The 21784-nt window shown below is 39.6% G+C and overlaps 1 protein-coding gene across 9 annotated transcripts in view; it reads right to left on the reverse strand.

The window, feature by feature from the left end:
• Positions 1-21784, reverse strand: part of ppfia2 (PTPRF interacting protein alpha 2) — a 187480-nt gene that overhangs the window by 125471 nt on the left and 40225 nt on the right. For 8 of the 9 annotated variants that reach the window (XR_008961915.1, XR_008961914.1, XM_057323752.1 and 5 more), the window contains one exon: positions 19014-19271. Coding sequence is in view for 7 of the 9 variants with exons in the window: in XM_057323752.1 (XP_057179735.1) it covers positions 19014-19262 (249 nt within the window). In the remaining 2 variants the exon portion in view is untranslated. The remainder of the gene's footprint in view (positions 1-19013; positions 19272-21784) is intronic. The other variant, XM_057323753.1, reaches the window with a different exon arrangement.

A 21784-nucleotide genomic window follows, 5' to 3' on the forward strand; every position in this document is an offset into this window, starting at 1 on the left:
AAAGTTCACGTGTTCCAGTCTATTCTGAGAGATAATCTGGATCTTGACTTGTTAAACAGAGGGTGGGTTACATGCATGCAGACAGTATTCATTCCATTCAACCCAGCCATCACAGCTGACACACACACACACACACACACACACACACACACACACACACACACACACACACGCGCACACACACACACACACACACACACGAAGAAGAACAGACATGAAACGTACAAATAAGAGCCTACAGAGACAAACAATGATTAACCTCCAGATTTAGAAACTGCTCAGAGCTCATCGCTGTGGGTGTGACCCTTGAGACGTCCCTGCTGACGTCATCACATCCCACCCTTGTTAAATGACAAACACACACTTATTTTCAAACACGCATTTACTTATCTCATCTTTTCATTCAGTGCTTTAAGGTGAAATTACCACCATTAATGATACGTTCTCATAACACCACCACAGGAGCTTTCTGAAAAACTGACGGGACGTGATCGTTGTAGTTACACTTGGTTGTATGAATGTTGCTTTTGCTTGTTAGTTTTCAACACAACCTAATTTAGACGAGAAGCCTCTGTTATCATGGTCTATAGATCTGCAGAACACAAACGGTACTTTAAAGTGTGCCATGGTATCACCGTGGTATTTCTTTGCAAGTGCCCTTTAAATTGAGACCATGTCCCCCTCAAACCACGTTCTTGCAGTGTCGACAGCCCTTATCTCAAGACGCCTACAGCAGGAACTTCCGATCACTCCGAGAAACAGCCTCTTTCCCAGATTGCATCTTGCCCTTAGCTGTGACATTGAGTGTGCCAGATTTACAACAGCCGTGTGTTGAGAGCTATGCTCTCCGTAAGAGCCGAGTACTCTGACTTCACGGAGGAAACTCTCGAGAAAAGAGGGCGTCCACGTCAGAGAGCAGCCAAGAACAACTCCCTGAATTGTGTGGGAAAGTTATAGAACCTCATTTACATGTTTAGTGGGATGTGGCTGCATATTCATTCCATCAAAAGGAATCCCTGATGTATCTCCGCCCCATTTGCATCATTTCCATTCAGCACTCTCGTTCCATTCATGAGTCTGGCTCTTCCGCCTGCGACAAACTCCAAACATGCATCTGTGAACACAGCTGCAGCCACAAGTATTCCAAAAATTGCCTGCATCCCAAGTCCCGTAATTTCAGTACTAACAACCACACAAAAATAGTTAACAAGTACAATTACAAAGAACAACTTTTTTGTACCTTGGTACTTGAAAAGAGCACTGTATTACATTTCTTTACTACATATTTTGTGTATTTCATCATGGCTTATCAGCCCCCGTGGCCTTATAGGATAGCAAAGTGCCCACTGGCAAATGCGATATATCATCCAGGTAAAGTTCAAATACTTTGTATTTTGACATCATCGAACGTGAACGTTCTACTGTTTGCATACTGTGTAGCGAGAACGTATATTTGGACACAGGAAGTTCTCTAACACTCGCAATAAAACATGCTGGCCTGTCAATTTCAGCTCACTGAGGAAAAAATATATTATATGAGACAGAAGATCTGTCTTTAGCCTCGAGCACATGCACTAACACGAAGACAATCTAGACAGCGAATCATTGGACATGTTTATTTATATCCTTCACCCGAGTTTAAGAACCGACTTTGTATTAGCTTTCCTGAGGCTTGGTTTTGTCATTTCAGTCTCATTCGTTGACATTTTTTCATTTGAGACGAACAGAACCTTCAACTATTACCAGGATATGTTGAGTAATGCTGTGTGAGAATTTAAACGTGTTTATTAAAACTACAAGAAAATACAGATAGACTGTACGTCACTGGTTTTGTAACACCTATCAATATTATCTTAGAAGTTACTATCTGTAAGCCGTTTCATCGCAAGAGGTCGTCATGTCAATATAATGCTGGTTGTTAGTAATTGTTCTTACTTGACTACAGTATTCAACAATTTCAGGTAGAAGATTATGTGATTTTTACTGCCTCCACTGCATCATGTCACACTTCACTATCACCAACGGCATGCTGTCATACATGACGCCTAAAATCAGCAATTTGAAAGTGAATGACTTTTGTCATTGCTAATTGCTGTCAATCTAAAAGCTGCTGTACCCTGAGATGATGGTGTTGGATAGGGTTGGGCCGATAGACGATGCCATCGTCCATCTCTGATTCCAACAAATGTTCCACTTTCGTCACGTGACGTCGCTGCTCTGTGCTGCGGGCTGCAAATTGTGTTGTAAAAAAATCTAAAGAAGGCTAAGGGGCATATAGCTCGCACTGTACAGATCGGACTGGCCTGACTTAATAACTGTGGAGCTCGCGCTGTATGAAGAGGGCGCGAAGTTTGCGCAGCCCCATCTGACTGTATAACTGTATAAGGAAGACGCATTCCACGTTGTTCCTCATGAACCGGAAGTTGCACTTCCGTATTCTGACACATTTCCGAGTGAAAAGGAATTTAAAAGGAGAAAATTAGTGGCCGTGGCTTGCGTTTTTCACTGCGAATTGATTGGATGTGTAAAAACAGCTGTTGGATTGATTTTGAAATTAAACTGGTAGCAGACTGACAGTAGAATGGGGAGGAGTTAACGGATGCTCCAGCCAACCCATCTAATTTACATTTCAGATGGATAGTCATTTCAGGGCGGAAGTGCATTTTCAGATTTTAACTGAAGATTATGAGAGTACATGAATTTTTCTAAAGAAAAACCCACATCGATACTATATTTACTATAAACACTGCAGTATTTCTTGAAAAAATAAGAATTGTCATTTTTAATTTCACTGGGACTTTAAAGAAGACGCGTGTCTGCGTAGCTCGCGTTGTATAAAGAAGTGTCTTTACAAAGCACATTACAAGCGAACAGCAAAGCAGACGACTGAGGGATTTGATTGTTTACCTGCAAGCCCAATTTTTGCAAACGGATCTGAGACCCTTAATGTTGTCATGCACTGCAAAAAAACATTTTTTTAATTTAGTATTTTTGTTGAACTTTGGCAAAAATGTCTATCGACAGTGTAATAAAAAATACATTTTAATTAAGTGAATTGAATTAAGTTCATATTTCCTACCCCACTGGCAGATATTTTTGCTTGTTTATACACTTTTGATAATTTTTTATGAAGTAAATGCATCTTGATTTAAGAATATTCAGACATTTGTACTTGAAAACAATACAAAAATGCTAAGTAAGAAGTAAATTTTTTGCAGTATGACAGCAAGCAGCATGAGTCTGGCAATGGAAAATGAACGCTTTCCAAAACATTGACATTTTTTTGATTTAGGCATAAACTAAAACTAATTTTTATGTTTTTTTTTCCCAGAAAATAACACTAAACATCATATTCTGATTTAAGAACTTTCAGACATTTGTACATGAAAACAATACAAAAACACTAAGTAAGAAGTAAATTTTTTGCAGTATGACAGCAAGCAGCGTGAGTCTGGCAATGGAAAATGAACGCTTTCCAAAACACGTCCCAATACATGACAATTTTTTGGTGTAAAAAATATCAATTTACCCCATTGACATTTTTTTGCTTTAGGCATAAACTAAAACTAATTTTTATGTGTTTTTTTTTTCTTCAGAAAATAACACTAAACATCATATTCTGATTAAGTTAATTTTTTACAGTGTGACAGTGCAAGCAGTGTGAATCTGGCAATGGAAATATGAACACTTTCCAAAAAATTTCACAGCAGACAACAGTTTTTTTCCGAAACGCAAACAAAATCTCATGATGTCAAATTGACTTCTCCAGCCAATTTGCATCCACCTTATAAATCATTGTTATAAGCGTAAGAGACAGTTCTATTAATTTAATAAGTGATTGGATTACAGCTTTAATAGAGTTCACATTTTCTCTTCCTCTTACACTTTCTTGCGCTAAACAAATCCTTTCAACCTATTAACCTGTCCGTCACCTCTACACCAGTAGGGGAACTACAAGCAGTCCCTGGCAGAGGTCGTTTTTAAAGGTTACAGGTGTAATGATCAGCCGGGGGTTTGTAGCTGGAGGGTGGCAGCCGCTGACTGGCCTGGTGAAGTACCTGTATGCTGATTACCATGACAGCAGCTGCGGTGGGCTGCCTGCGGTTGACGTTGGATGAACAAGTCTAACAGCTGTGCCCGCCATGGGTGGGCAGAGGTCCTGGCGTTGAAGAAAGCCAGGCTGTAATTATCACAACACAGGGGCGCAGGGACAAAGAAAGAAAAAAGAGAAGAGAGGCGTTGGCAGAAGCCAGAGACATGAATGCTAACTATCTGCCCTGAGTATTCCTCACAAGCATCTACACTCAGACCCCTTGCTGTGATCGGGGACAGACCGTGGATGAATTATTTAGAACCCACCGATCAAATCCAATCGGAGGGCTGGGATGTATCTCTTTGTTAGCACGACTTCACAAACGGAATGACAGCAGAATTAAGCTGCGGCCATCTTGCTTTTCCCATCCAGCTGTCTTTGAGATCGCTGCTAACAGAGCAATGGAGATGAGGATGTATACTTTTTGCTAATATTAGATGTGGCGCATGCTAGGGTAGAAAGGATTATCACTTACAATTATTTGTATATTGTCTATGATTACATTCAAGTTACATTTTTTATAACCTTGAACAGCAAGCACTAAATTCTGTAAATGGTCAATTTCAAAGTCATAGATTTTCAACTAGTGCACAATAAAATAGACAAAGACAAAAACTTGAAGGAGGGACCTAAAGCATAGCCTATTTAAAATCAAAATTGCATTTAATAAATAAATCAATTTGAATTTAGAAGATATAAGCATTCAAAACTGAAAGTTTCACACATGCACCCAAATACATCTGGACTTTTGATGACATCATTGTACACTTCAGCTTCTCATCAAATTCTTGTCCAATCGAATGTTCTTTAGAATCTGAAGCATCCCGCCCCCTGCACTATAAAAGATGCTGAAGCAGCCCCTGAAATAAGTCTCTTGTTCACACGTTTATTATGACCTACATGGTGAATGACACATCCTCTGCCACTCTCCCATCACATAGTGAAGTCTAATGATCAGACAATGAGAAATATTTACCGATATTCTACCAAGAACACTTCAAGAACACAGAATATAAGCCAATAAAAACGGTTTAAATCTTTTCTATGACACCTATGCTTTTAAGAATCTACGTGGCCTTCATGACCGCTGTTTGGACATTCTACAAATTCTATTATCAGTTATAACCTTACTAAAAAAGGATAAAGACATCCAACCTTCGCATGAATGTGTTCACATTTATTGCCTACATATCCAATCTATTCCACAGTGGTTTAAAGGCTTTGTATTTCAAATAACACTCCAAATGTTAAGTTTTGCTGAGCCAAACGGTCAATGGAAGCTGGCAATGCAACTGGTCGTCTGACAGAGAATTGGAGCCCGTTCGAATCTCCCGTTGTTACTTACTCATTCCAAGCAGAGTGTTTGTGACATCACCATCTATTTATGGCACAGCAGTGAGGCAGTCAGAAGTTAAGAGGTATCCATTAACGGCCAGCTGCACGAACAAAACATCAGCTCCCGTTCTACGTCCGTGAAGCAGTAATTCTGTGCTATTCATAGACCGGACATGGCTAATTTGTTTAGCAGCTCTTTGGCACTGATCAACTGTGTAATGTTAGGGCCTGTATTGATTCATCACTTTTCATTTAAAAACTCGGGAGCACTTTTGTTTTAGTCTTTTTCTACATGTAAATACTGTGTGTACTGTGTAACTGTGTATACTACAGTATGTGCCAACCCTGAACCTAACCCATACGAAGTACTGTACGGTCGTGGCCAAAAGTTTTGAGAATGACACAGATTTTCACTAACTCTACTGCTTCAGTGATTTTTAAATGTTTTTGTCAGATGTTACTATGGTATACTGAAGTACTGTATAATTACAAGCATTTCATAAGTGTAAAAGGCTTTTATTGACAATTACATTAAGTTTACGCAAAGACTCAATATTTGCAGTGTTGACCCTTCTTTTTCAAGACCTCTGCAATTCGCCCGGGCATGCTGTCAATCAACTTCTTGGCCACATCCTCACTGATGGCAGCCCATTCTTGCGTAATCAATGCTTGGAGTTTGCCAGAATTTGTAGGTTTTTGTTTTGCTTGAGGATTGACCACAAGTTCTCAATGGCATTAAGGTCTGGGGAGTTTCCTGGCCATGGACCCAAAATGTTGATGTTTTGGTCCCCGAGCCACTTAGTTATTACTTTTGCCTTATGGCAAGGTGCTCCATTATGCTGGAAAAGGCATTGTTCATCACCAAACTGTTCTTGGATGGTTGGGAGAAGTTGCTCTCTGAGGATGTTTTTGTACCATTCTTTGTTCCATGGCTGTGTTCTTAGGCAAAATTGTGAGTGAGCCCTCTCCCTTGGCTGAGAAGCAACCCCACACATGAATGGTCTCAGGATGCTTTACTGTTGGCATGACACAGGACTGATCGTAGCGCTCACCTTTTCTTCTCCGGACAATCTTTTCTCCGGATGCCCCAAACAATCGGAAAGGGGATTCATCAGAGAAAATGACTTTACCCCAGTCCTCAGCAGTCCAATCCCTGTACCTTTTGCAGAATATCAGTCTGTCCCTGATGTTTTTCCTAGAGAGAAGTGGCTTCTTTGCTGCCCTTCTTGACACCAGGCCATCCTCAAAAAGTCTTGGCCTCACTGTGCGTGCAGATGCACTCACACCTGCCTGCTGCCATTCCTGAGCAAGCACTGGTGGTGCCCCGATCTCGCAGCTGAATCAACTGTAGAAGACAATCCTGGCGCTTGCTGGACTTTTTTGGGTGCCCTGAAGCCTTCTTCACAACAATTGAACCTCTCTCCTTGAAGTTTCTGATGATCCAATAAATGGTTGATGTAGGTGCATGTAACAAAGTTCAAAGTAGGGAAGGAAGGAGGCGGGAACCGGCGAACATTTAAAAAAACAAACTTTAATCAAAAATAAACAAACAATAACACGGAAGTAAAAGGCCGGCAGCCACCTCACGGTCGACTGCCGGCCACACAAACATAAATAAAACTTAACATTTCCGGGCCCGGTCCTCTCTCCTCGGCAGTCCCGTCGCTCGTCCTCTTATGCTCCCTAGCTCCCCGTGAGGCATGCGGGACCGGTGCGCGTACAGCTGATACTCATTATCACTCACGCCACCGGCCCTGCCTTCCTGCCCCACGGCTCTCGTCCCGCCTTCCTCGCTACAGTGCAATCTTACTAGCAGCAATAGCCTTGCTTGTGAATCCCTTTTTGTGCAAAGCAATGATGACTGCACGTGTTTCCTTGCAGGTAACCATGGTTAACAGAGGTCATGGTTAATGGAATTAACGGAATGATTTCCAGCACCACCCTCCTTTTAAAGCTTCCAGAGTGTTATTCTAATTCAATCAGCATTACAGAGTGATCTCCAGCCTTGTCGTCGTCAACACTCTCACCTGTGTTAACCAGAGAATCACTGAAATGATGTCAGCTGGTCTTTTTGTGGCAGGGTTGAATTGGAATGTACATGTTTTTTTTGGACTAAGTTTTTTTCATGGCAAAGAGGTACTTCACAACAAAATTCAATTCATCTGATCACTCTTCATAACATTCTGGAGTATATGCAATTCGCCATCATAAAAACTGAGGCAGCAGACTTTGTGAAAATTAATATTTGTGTCATTCTCAAAACTTTTGGCCACGACTGTACAGTATTTTGTTAGATACATGCAAGTACACTAAGTGCATATACTGTACTGTAAAATAAAGTGCAACTTACATCTTTACATCAAGTTATTAATACGTAACTGAGGCAAACCTTATAAGTAAACGGTAAATGCCATAATTAACTAAAAAACATGTTATTACTATGTTATATACAGTTTATAAACAATGAAAATTGAACAAAATGCTGCAATACTACAGTTTCTGATGGTGGATGTTGTTGGTGGGCAGAGATTGTAAATGGACGAGCAGACTGTCTGTAGTGATGACGTTAGGATTCAGATCAGTTTTCCTCCTGCCTCTACCGGTTAAGTAGTTAAATGGATGCTAAATGTAATCCTAATGCAATTTCTTGCGTCATTCTAAGTTCAGCTCGTAAAGGTGTCTCGCTAAACACATGACATGCTTTATTAAAATCATTTTTAAACCTAAATCAATATGAAATTAACCGTATCGAAGCTGGAAATCATGATTGTAAAAGATGTAACAGTGCCTGGTGATGTCACTGAGGGCTTAGAGCCATTCAGCTGCTTACAATTGTAAAAATTAGACTGCCAACAAATCTACTAAAAACCATGCATTTTCGAATTTAAGATGCTTATAATAAATGTCTTATTTGAATGGCATGATCTGATGTGATGCTTTACACTTGTGAACTCGGAAACTTATCTCTGATTCTGATTACGCAATGGGCTAATGCACCGACTCATTAATGCACAGGACAGTGAAGTACTTAAAGTGATAGTTCACCTAAAAGTAAAAATTTTAATAATAATAATAATTTGTTACATTTATATAGCTTTTCTGGGTACTCAAAGCGCTTTACATGGAAGGGGGGAATCTCCTCAACAACCACCAATGTGCAGCATCCACCTGGATGATGCGACGGCAGCCATATTGCGCCAGAACGCCCACCACACACCAGTTTATTGGTGTAGAGGAGACAGAGTTACGAAGCCAATTAGTACATATCGGGATGATTAGGAGACCATGATGATGTATAGAAGCGAATGGGCGAATTTGGCCATGATGCCGGGTTTACACCCCTACTCTTATTCGAAGGACATCCTGGGATTTTTATTGACCACAGGGAGTCAGGACCTCGGTTTAACGTCTCATTCGCAGGATGGTGCTTTTTTACAGTATAGTGTCCCCGTCACTATACTGGGGCATTAGGACCCACACAGACCACAGGGTGAACACCCCTTGCTGACCTCACTAACACCTCTTCCAGCAGCAACCTAGTTTTCCCAGGAGGTCTCCCATCCAGGTACTGACCAGGCTCAACCCTGCTTAGCTCCAGTGGGCAACCAGTCTTGGCTACAGGGTGATATGGCTGCCAGCATTCTATCATCATCTTGTCAATTCAAACATGTGTGACTTTCGTTCTTCTGCAAAACACAAAATATATTTTGAAGAAAGTTGTTAACCGAACAGCGACGGCACCCATTGACTTGGTTTTGTGTCAATACAATAGAAGTGAATGGGTGCCTCCGCTCTTCGGTTAACATTCTTCAAAATATCTTCCTTTGTGTCCTGCGGAAGAAAGAAAGTCATACAGGTTTGAAATGACAAGAGGGTGAGTAAATGATGACAGGATTTTTGGGTGAACTGCTCAGTTGTACTCAATGTTTTTCAAAGTTCAAACTTATCAAGTTTTTTTATTTATTTTACAGCTAAGATTTTGACCCGAACACCCCTGCTTGCATATAAGCAATACCCTTGACATCACACAACACATAACAAGTTTCTTAAAACAGCAATAAAGCATGAAAAAAATAACATTCTCTCAGGAGAAAAGTGAGCAGAGACGGCAGCACACAATATCTGCAAGGCTTTAAGTTCTCTTCAGCCTGTCAAGCACACCTCAATGACTGCCTGTGGGACGTGGCTAACCTCTTCCCATCATGCCTTGCAGTCATTCATATGATTGGCCAACTGATGAAAACATAATGAAAAAGGGAATGGAAATGTCGTTGTCTATTTCAGTCACTGCCCAAGTTTCTATTTATATATAAATGCAGTCAATATGCGTGCAGTGTTCATATGGTATTTTTTGTGGAAAATGAGTTTTTCAATAATGTGCTCAATCGGTATGTAAGGAAACAAATAATTTTAGAATTGACAAAAAATGAGCTTGTTTTCTAATTGCATGCTTTTTAAATACATGCACAGGATGAACTGCAATGACTCTTGTAAAGAGTGAAATATGCGTTTATCTTCATTAGGAATTTTTTTATAGCAACAGGCCTCCCAGAATTGGTTGGGAAACATAAAGCTTATGAAAACTAATTTCTTTGTTGAAAAAATAATAACCACATATGTACTATGATATCATCACAACAACCTCAGTTTAACTATAGTATTTGTGCCAAAACTATGGTTATACAAAAGGTAAACAATCTGCCAAAAAACTGCTTTTTTTAATATTACAATTAGGGTTGGGCAATGTCTACAAAACTGGCATCAGATGATGTCTACAGTGAAACGTCGCAAATTGACGATGACATCGCCCTGCGGCGTTATAAAGTGAGGTGCCCCTGGGCACAAGCTGTGCAGAGACACATCTTCTTTAAACAGTTATAAAGTGAGGCTGGATTGTATGGTTATTCTGATGTTATATTCAATATAAAAGTTATAAAGTGAGGCGCGCAGGCACATTTGTTGGGATCACGATGCCGGCCTAACATCGCCATTTCTATCAGCCATCGGCGATGGACGATGGCATCGTCTATCGGCCCAACCCTATCCAACACCATCATCTCAGGGTACAGCAGCTTTTAGATTGACAGCAATTAGCAATGACAAAAGTCATTCACTTTCAAATTGTCTGTCACCCATCGGCGATGGACGATGGCATGGTCTATCGGCCCAACCCTAACTACAATGGTTCATTTTTGGTAAAGAGAACGTTAAACATTTCAGCTGTCCATCTTAATCAAAGCTAACCTTTTGAGAGTATTGATTAGCACACCCAACACAACCATTAAGAATGTCCAGTGAGTATATATACACAACTACGCACACACACAGTATTGGTCAATTGTGGCTTTGTTCCAAAATCTATCATCATGTGTGCTCTCCTGATGCGAAGGCTGCTAAAAAAAAGTCAAGAAGCCTAATTATGCTGCCTTTGTATTATGCCTTTTTGGCCAGTTTCAAATAAGTAAAACATGCATGAAGTTTCATGACACATTTGGTTATTTGGAACAGCTAACAACACACCAACATTCAGCAAAAACAATTCTAAGCATTTTTTTCTTCAACTTTCTTTCCCTCATTCCTTGCAGCGCATCAGATGTTCAAGTGGCCTATGGGTCGAATGAAGTAAGGCACAAACAATAATGGACGATCATGACTAATCATGTGCTGTGATGGTGAAAACCAGCTGACTGCATGAGCCTAGAGCCGTGCTATTCAATTGGCGGCCCGTGGGCCGAGCCCGGCCTCGATGTAATTTGTTCCGGTCCTTCAAGTAGCATAGTGTGAAAAAGAATCTCTCGAATAAATGTAGTTCAGTCGGGAACGGACCCTACAGTTATGAAGTGACGCGCGCCTGTTCCATTCAGCACGAGCTGCAGCAGCACAAAAGCAGGAGTCACGTGACAATAGGCGAGTCTCTCCTGTGAGACGCGGTGAACGGGACGATGACGGATGAGAACTATTATTAGTTTCATTTCTGACATTTTGCTAGCACGAATACCATTCCAAAAGTACAGAGGCAAGGGTGGAGAATAGCGTGTCGCAGAACACACCCACATCAAGTTTTACCACACCATTCTCTTGATTTTCACTGAGTATATAATTTCCTTTAGTAAACTAAAGTAAATGTGCTAGTAACATTATAAAAAATTTGAACTTATTATAAAAAAATATTACTTACATTTAAGTATACTTAAAAGCAAAGGATTTTTTTAATTTCTATTTGAAAATTTCCCTGTATGGTTCAACGTGTCTATCTACTGCAGGTTTTTTAATATAGTTTATAAGTGAAGACTATATAATAGTAATATATTTGCCCACATGAAAAAATACTTCAGTATACTACAGTAAAGGACGGAAAACACAGAATCCAGAAAAATTTAAACAGAAAAAAATGAATTTGGTAAAAAAATAAAATGGATTTCTTATTGTTGTTGTGTCATCTCTCATATTGTATGCCATATCTCCGGCCCCTCATTTGGGATGCTTTTAATGAACAGGCCCCCATGACAAACGAATTGAATAGCACTGGCCTAGAGGAAAGAAAAAGCAGCGGACGAAGGAAAGACAAGCGTGAAAGGAGAAAAATGTATTCATGCGTTCAACTTTGTTATCTGACTTTCCTCGCAACACACCGAGCACACCTCCCCGTATCCTAATGGTAAGTTCCGTGAGCATGCATTCCTGCTCTCTGGTAGGTGAGAACGGAGGACGAATGATGATAAATGAGCATGACATGTATGATTTATAGTCAGAGGTTTGCTAGATTGACATGCCGCAAAATCTCAAACAACTCATTTACTCATGAAGGCAACAAACCTAGTACACGAAAAAAACATTGGAGCACATTCATGAATTGCAAATTAAAACTAAAAACTATCAGATAGATGAAAATGTATCCAAATGTATCTTTGTAAACCGCAGTCCAGGTCTTACTGTCCGTGACTCATCGGCCTACACATATATATTGCTCTGTTCTCAAAACAAACTTTTTCTTAGTTTTCCTTTATCTTATGTCTAGCCAAATATAGTAACTCAGGCTTTAAGGCTATTTGTACAGACTTTTAAAATCTTGCCAACTAGAGAAGTACAATAAAGTACTGTCAATGGTGTTCAAGGAGGGCAGTAGTCCTCCACAATCCACAGCAAACTCCCTTTCAGGGTTTTTGTTTAGTAAAACTTTACAATAATGTTCCATTTGTTAACATTTTTAACATAAACAACAATCAACAAAACCAACATTTTTTCAATTCGCGTTGCATCTGTTAAAGCCCCAGTGAAATCAAAATGAAAGTTTTTTTCCTTTTATTAAAAATAAGCTCGCCGTAAGGACCTCAGTAAACTGATATGCTCCTACACGCTGACAAAATTCCCATTTAGAAGATATAAACTTTCCAAACTGACAGTCTGACAAGTGGGCTCAAAAAAACTAGAAATTCCATGACATCACACTACACTTCAGCCTCTCGGCCAAGTTCCGCTTTAGAATGGGAAGAGTTCCGCCCCCTTCACTATTACCGCTTTTTTCACCGGGGCTGGTGCCGGAGCCCAACTGGGAACCGGGCTGTGCTTTTCAACTCAAAAATATCCTGAGCCGGTGCCAAGATCCTGGTTCCGAACTGGCCCCGAAACCTTGCTGGTCTCGAACGAGAAAAATTAGCTTGGATGTCTTCAGAGATGTGAGCTCCACGCAACCACCGAATGCTCGGCGCTAATGTATCCCGTATCCCGTAGCGGTTAAATATGATATATAATTCATTTTGGGCATATGTCTAACGGTCAGTTTTAGCCTTATTAATCTGTTATTTGTACCTGTTCTGCTCCCTGCCATTGGAAATGCGAGCCGGTTCTGAACGGTGCCATCTTCGGCCGAGAACCGGCTCCAATACCAGCACCAAAAAGCGGTATGTGAGAGCTGCGGAAGAGGCGCCTGTTTCAAGTCTACACAGAATGTTGTATGTTAAGGCTATATGGAAGAGATCAGACATCGCAGCAAATAATTAAATGGGCTACAAATACTCTTTAGCACTGACTTTCTAGCGCACCATTCATGTATTTACCTATTTATATGCATCCCCCTCTTCAAACAAATTAGCATTCAGCGCATCAATTGACAATTTTAAACGGGGCAAATATCAATAAGCAGAATTAGCATAATGTATTCAGGCCGATCATTTGCAAAAAGCAAAATCCTTAAAGATAAATCAAGCACCAATGACAGTTAAACAAGCCTGGTGTGGCAAAATGAGTAGTGCTGAAATAATCTAAGAAAGATCTCGCACAACGTGTATGAGAATGACAGACCACTGTTTCCCATTGCAAAGTGAGGAATTACTGTTCCATTTTTTATTTACATGTTAAATCAACTGTCTCTTTAAGGATTGACTCACTGACCCCAGAAAAGTCTTGACCAGTGTGTCGTATTGCTCTCTTTATCTGTCTCTGTTGTTCTCTCTCGCTTTCTCTTAAATTTGCTGACCCAGACTCAAAGGTGGCATTCACGTCCGCACACCGGTTTGACCTGATGAGTAAGCAGAACTCCACAACACAGACACAGAGACTGCGATTTAAAAGACAAACTAAAGAGCAACAAAGAACATTGGAAGACATGAAACTAGACATTAACCCTCTCTCAAACCCTTAGAATTAAATGGTTTTGGGCCTTTTAGACTTGATTGATAATCAACACAATCTCGGGGCAATTCATAACTATTTTAAGAGGTGGCTAATCTGTATGAAATTGTACAATCCTATTCATACATTTTAGTAGAATCTGCTATTGCCCCAGTGGCGTTTTGTTAAGGGTTGGATTAGGGGTAGGGCTTTATTCTTGCTTTTATTTAATAATCATACAAATTTGTTCAATTTGTTTCAACCGTGTGTACAGTATATAAATATGTGTGTGTGTGTGTGTGTGTGTGTGTGTGTGTGTGCGTGCGTGCGTGCATGCGTGCGTGCGTGCGTGCGTGTGTGCGTGCGTGCGTGCGTGCGTGTGTGTGGACATACAATAATATTTTGTGTTAATAACAAAGTCCTGACCAACTTTGAAAATCTTTGCTCTTGAATATATTATTATATATTTAATAAATTATTAAAGTATAATAATATACAATTTAACATATCTTTAAAACAACTTTGTATATACGTTTGAGAAGAATTTGAGGAGACTTGTCTAAATATGACATACACATACAACACGTGCAAAATGTATAAAGTCAAGGCCCATGAGAACGACTACAAAAGAGTACAAGAGGATCAATAAACATTAAAATGTGATTAAATCGTAACCAATGTATGATGCATTTCATACATTGGTGTGTTCTGAAAATTACTGTATGTTTTGTATATGAAACTCTTTAAAAAACACCCAGAAATCCCATTTACGATTCACAGTTCATTTGTGTAAATACACTTCATCTGTAATGTACTGAAGCGAAGCCAGAACATCAGTCACCTACTTAGAAGGCCAAATCAATGGTAACGATTGTGCTTTAGCGTTATACTTAATACTCACTAGTACAAATGACTTAAAAGTTTAGAGCGGCTATAAAAGGTGCAAAGATTAAAACTTCTCTTGGGGTAGATTAAGCAGTAAAAAGTAATTCCCCATTTCAAAACGCACTTGTTTAATCCCGTTTAGAATTTGATTTTATCTGTGCCAGAAATGACCCACCTAACAACCAACCAAAACACCCTAGCAACCGCACACCTGCACTACACAGCTTGGTAATTATAACTGCAACAGCCCACAACTTTCGGCATGTTATGTGTATATTCTCTACAGAAAATGTAAATCTCATTCATATAGAGTAAATAATAATCTAGAGCTGAATCATTAATGTGCAATGCATGATATAATCACAATCTGACCCTGGGGGATCGTGGTCACTTTTCAGATCTGAGTGATGTGGCGATAGTGTTGCGTTGAGTCTTAGGTTTGAAAGATAGGAGGAAACGCTATCAGCTTTACATCAGCAAGCCAATGGCTTCAATCGTGTGGCTAAAACCGGGACACTTCCTCCCAGAATCACTCCGGCATCTATCTACTTCCTCCCCCATCTCCTGTTTCTCCTCCTCTCCTTATTCTGACAAATTCACCCTGCAGGGATAATTCAGCCTATTTCATCACCCTGCTCATCAGCTCCCAGATTTCTCGTGCAGACTAAACCACATGTCCAAACCTCATATGTTGTCAAATGCTAAAACAGGTCAACGTGTGGTTTCGCGAATGTTTCACATGTCTGCGTGCGCAGACCGAACGCACACAACCTGCTTACCTGCAAATTCAGATGACCTGCATCTACAAAGTAGTTTTTCAAGTATACGTGTAAGTTTGGGATTTTTAGTCATTTTTAAACTCTTCCATACTAGGGATGACTTTTGAAATATTTTTCCTGACCAATGACTGACATTCATTAATCAATTATTAACCAATACCTGATAATTAAATTAGAATGGACGCATATCTGTGAGCCATCAAAAAATAAGATTTTTTATTACATAATATTTGCAAATAGCAACATAAACTACAACAAAACATGCAGACTCACAATTCGCCAAGACATAATAAACCATCTAAACACCAGTGTATACAGTTAATCGTTTTGACATTTTTTAATGACACACTGGGCCTTTTTTGTGATGAAAAAAATGTACAAAATGCTAGAAAACCGGGACAACTATAAACAAACGGACAGTTAGCATATCACTATAGCTTAGCCAAAATCCATCATACAATTACCGCAGAATGCATGACGTTGCAATTACAAACGCTGTTTAACAATCGTTGCGAACAATTCCGTCTTAAAAAGCATTAACTCTTTTAACACACACTATTTACAAATTCTCCACTGGCTCATGATAAGACAGCTATACTGCTGGCACGTACCCCTAGAATTACCCGCCAAACAGCCTCATAAAACATTAGCATGATGTTGATGTGGCACGAGCTAATAAAGCGTTGCCACGGTAATTAATGGAATCGTTTGCGTTGGTGAGCAGAATCCAGATCGAGGGATGTAACATCTCATTTAAAACCTTACCATGTGATCACTGCGCAGTATGTCAATGTACCGTCATGACAACTGCAATCAATACGTTATTAGCGGCCCACTCATAACTGCTTTAATAAAACGTTTATGTCGCACTGCATAGTAAAATAGTAAGAAGTGAGTCAGGAGGGCAGATGCTAATGTTTATATTTCATGTGGAGGGAACAGTCGTATGCTGTATAAATTCTTTATTATTTTATCAACTCTACTTGCCATTTTAATGCTCGTGTGCAAAAAACAGTTTTGGCTGTTTTGAAAGAATAGTGCAAAAAAGAACAGTCATCATTTCATTATTCTCATGTGTCTTTACCAAGAATGAGTTTCTTGTTAGGAATACAAATCATGCGCTATATTCCATGTCTTCTGAATCCATTCACAGACTTCAAAAGACAGAATATAAATTTTTTAGTCTTCTATAAACTTAACTCAAGAGCATACTTCAGGAGCATCTCCCTTTGACTTCCATACAAGAAATAAAGTCTTACAGGTTTCAAATGATAAGAATTCCATCAGTTTCACAATTCCATCTTTTAGCGATTCACAAATTTCTAAAATCGATTTTTTAAATGCAAGTTTATATTATAATAATAATGTGATGCTGTAGGAACAAAAAAGACAACGCAAGAATATTTGACACTCAACTGTGAGGTACCAAAAGACACATATGTACACAGTGTATGGCAAATTATTCCTTTACAAATTTGCTTCTGCTTGCATTTGGACAGACATCTTATCTGAAGTATTTGTGTTCGCTACTTAAATCCACAACATTTGTTGCTCTTTTCCTCAACATATGCTCAACCACCATCGGTACAGTAAGCAGCGCTAATACTGTATCTCCATCAGGAACAAAAGAAACACTGTGGGGAAAACGAGAACCGCCACAAAACAAACCCCTCTTTTCTCCTCCGCCAAGACCACAGAGACTTCTGGAAGGAGAGCGGCCAAGCCTTGTGACTAGAATTACTGACACACTTTTGCTTTGAGCGTAGAGCTAATCTGGGTTTTGGCGTGATTACGTAAACCATCGCTTTTCCTGTGTATCTGGGCAATGGTAGCAGAGCTTAAAAAAGCAGTTGGAGATTTTTTGCCCTCTTTGTCCAGGAGAAGAAACTTGGATGGAGATTTTAGTATCACCAGTTTCAACTGCAGCAATCATACATGGCCAGCTGTGACATGGCCATACGAGAGTCTCTCAGCTGTGGTAAAAAGGTACTGAAATTCTCCATAAGGGAATGGACTACTGTTTCTTATGAGTAGGAAATGAATATATTTTTTGCTGGAATTTAACATGCAAAGATACAAGTTTTCTATCTAAGCCTCTGAAGACACGGCCATGGATCATTCACATCCATCCGATGAGAACAAGAAAAGAAAATGCTGTGAAACTAAATTATGACTGAAGTGTAAGAAACTTCCCTTAAGATTATGAGGAGTATCTTACACTTTCAGATCCAATCTGACTGTCTGGCTTTAATGCAATTCTGGGAGTAAGGTTTTTATTAGTTTATTAGCTTTGCCGGGTATCAACATTCGTCCCATATGTGTCTTATCACCTGTGGTCAGACTTCAAAGAGAGGTTTTTATGATTTCATACACATCACTACATCGTGCCAAAAAAGGGCAATAAAAAGCATGTTGCTTCCAAAAATGAGCAAACCAAATAGTATACCAAAGTATACTACTTAAGTAAGTGAATGTAGCCCTGTTCACTTCGGATCACTCAAGATGGGTATTCACACTTGGGACTTTGTATAAAACTTTGGTAGATTTCTTCCTTTAAAGTAATAGTTCACCCAAAAATGAAAATTCTGTCATAATTTACACACCCTTGTCATTTCAAACCTTTGTGACTTTCTTTCTTCTTCAGAACACAAAAGAAGATGTTTTGAAGAAAGTTGGTAACCGAACAACACTGGACCCCATTCACTTCTATTGTATGGACACACAACCAATGCAAGTGAATGGGTGCCAGTTAAGAACATTCTTCAAAATATCTTCAAAATATTTTCTTTTGAAGACAGCTTCTTTGAAGCATCACCTTATGTTCTGCGGAAGAAAAAAAATAGTACAGATCTGAAATGACAAGAGGGTAAGTAAATGATGGCAGAATTTTTATTCTTTCTCTTCCTTGCATTTAAGTATTTATTCATTCTTTATTTCGAATGTGATGTTTAATGTATACATACATGTATTAATTTAGCGAAGCACGCTTTTATTTAATTTTATTAATGCAGTGTAACGTCACCAAACTCCGCCCTCTCGTAGTGAGTTGTGGGTAATATCAGCCGTTAAGGGTCCATGGATTCACACTTCGAATTTTCATCACAAACAGTAGACCATCCGGGTAGTTTGAGCATACTCATTTCAGCATACTATGATTTGGGACATACTAATTCTATTTTCGCTTACTATTTAAGAGGGATAGTATGTGAATTGGGACAGAGTTTGGCAAGAGTGAGCCGCACCAGACTTCATGCCCATACTTTGTGCAGTCCTGTTTTCTCCCTATTAACAGAACACGGTTTGGTTTGTACCTGTGGCAGTGCGGAGCTGAGCTGACGCTGCAGTGAGTCCCGGTCATAGATGACATCCTGGAGGTGTTGTTGGGAAAGGGAAAGGCTCTCCTGTGTTTCTCGTAGGGTGTCCAGTAGACGGTCCCTCTCGTCCAGCATGTTCACCATCAACTGCTCAAAGTGGGAGTCCGGGTCAGAGGCGCTGCTCTGGGACCCGCGCTGACTCAGCGCTGTGTCTTCGCTGATCGTGGGCATCACCTCGCACATCATCGTTTCCTGCTGAAAGAGGACGAATGCTTAGAATAAACAGAGAAAACCAGAGATGGACAGCATTGAAGTATTTTTACTCTTCCTTTTCAAGTATCTGCACTTTATCAGAGGGTTTTTAGTTATTAATGCGGTGAAGTCCACTCAACACACTGGCATCATCTCTGAATACATGTATCTGCTAGTTATCATCAAAGTAAACTTCACAATTACGTAAATAAAATAAAAAAACACCTAATGTGTTATGCTACCAAAAAAATGAAAAGAAACGGTTTCTGCCAACCCCTTTGTGTCTATCTGTACAAGCGTTTAACAGCTCTGAACATCTGCGAGTCCACAGCATGTAGACTATATGTACATAATTTTGATGGCTGTCTGGTCCTGTTAGGCTCAAAGCTGTCAGGATAGTGGAGGCTGGTATCTGCAGGGAAGACAAGCATTAGAGCTACACAAGGCTGCAGGGCTACACGCCTGGCCAGCGATGATACAAGCGGGTGGAATCTCCTGGCAAGGACGAGACGTGTTTGTATGTGCAAAACATTAAGAGAAAGTAAGCGAGTCTTAGAGAGTAATACTGTGTATCGGTATGATTCACACCCAACTAAAACCTAAACGCCACAGTCAGACAACTGAACAAGTACTTCAAGGGTGTGTTACTGTACATCAAGGCTTAAAAATAAGGATTGCCCGATGGCCCGGGGACTGTTTGAGAGAGTTTCAGGGTCAGTGGACACAACTGTTAGTTGCACCATTGGGCCAACAGACAACAAAATGGAGTGAAAAATGACATATCTGCATATTATTTGTAGGGAAAATGTTTAATGATGCTTAAACTGTTAATTGTGGTGTGTTTTAGTGGTCTACTTTTATAAAGTTTTAATAAAGGGAAAGCAAACTTGTTTTAGTAATGAATGGAATATTATTATTTATACAATAGAGTTATTTATTGACTTGCTCGTAACAAACAAAAACACCCCTTTTATGACCTACTTGTTGATTTAACCTATAGAAAATGCCAATGAACAAAATGAACAAATCTTTTTGGCTTTTTGGTGAACAAATTTAAAATATTTGTGTATTTGAGGCTAAATAAAAAAAGGGTTACAGCTTTGATGGAGTTACATTTTGGTGCGTCACAATTATATAATAATTTAAATTAATACATTTGACAGATTTGTTTTATAAAACAATTCAATAGATATTGTGCTAATATTGTTCGTGAAATATTTTGGCCACGATAGGCTAATTGTGTCGTGAAAATCTGAAATTAGTAGAAGCCCTACAGTACATTAAAAGTACTTTTCTTAACCACCTATAAAAATATTCTTTCAAACATAAAATGTTTATCATACTTGTGACATGAACAGTGAAATTATTGGCAGTCTTGTGTCTGTTTATGTTAACCGGAGATGCCATGTGCTCTCTGCGTTCTCGAGATCATGCTTGTGCCAATTACTGGACCACAATGCATCACTTCCTCTATCTTACATAATTGAGTGACTCCACAGCTGTGTGTGTAGTTCCGTCTCCTGTGGCGCCATTACTTAGCACAGATCACCTCCAGACCACAACCACAACCTGTGTCATTTATCTCGGGTGGCTTTCTGTTACACAATGACTGAGGGTGGTATGTCTAGAACTACACCAAAAGAAATGAAATTTATAGACAAATAATAAAAGACATGACAAATGTTTACAGCTACTACATAGAAAGAGTGAACCGTATAAATTTAATGAGTTTTTGACAACGGCATGACATTAAAATACCTTTTATAAAAATGACACTAAGTAATATGATGAAATAACCACAGTATATGATCTGGGGGTCTATACCCACCTGGTCTCATAGGAAAAACGTACCTCTCTACAATTTTTGCAGCGCCACATCAGGTACATATTGCTACAGTTTTGAGACACAAAAGTCCACTGGGGGCGCTAAAGAGAAGAACTGTATTGGTCCGCTACGTGTGTCTACCCTAAACCTAAAACTACCCACTTCCCAACCACATAAACTCGCAACAAAGAAAATAGAAATCAGACATGGGTATTTATTGCGTTTCGAGTCTTCTAAAGCCATACAATATCGCTGTGTGAGCACAGCAGGTTTTAATTGCTGACGATCGCGCTCGAGGAATGCACCCAGTCGTGTAAGCATGTGACGCAATCGGAGCCAATGCCATTTCACTTTTGTGGCGCTGCAAAAAGTGTACAGAGGTATGTATTTCCTACGAGACCAGGTTGGTCTATACACATACAGTATCGTAAGGCTATAGTTTTGTTTTTCTTGACACCATCATTGAATGCAACTGCTTAATGAGGACCTTATCCAATACCCTCTCAAAATGACTTCCTGTCTGTCCACATAGGACTTAGATTTTTATTTTTAATCAACTGCATGTTTGCAAAACCGCATGTTTGTCTCCAACTTCCCTCTTACTGACATTGAGCCCTCCAGACACCATATGAACAGGCTGTTAGCCAGAGCCCCACCATCTCACAGCTAGCCGCTAACCGATAACTTTAAA

The sequence above is a fragment of the Triplophysa rosa genome, linkage group LG24, assembly GCF_024868665.1.
Source record: "Triplophysa rosa linkage group LG24, Trosa_1v2, whole genome shotgun sequence".
Classification (NCBI taxonomy): domain Eukaryota; kingdom Metazoa; phylum Chordata; class Actinopteri; order Cypriniformes; family Nemacheilidae; genus Triplophysa; species Triplophysa rosa.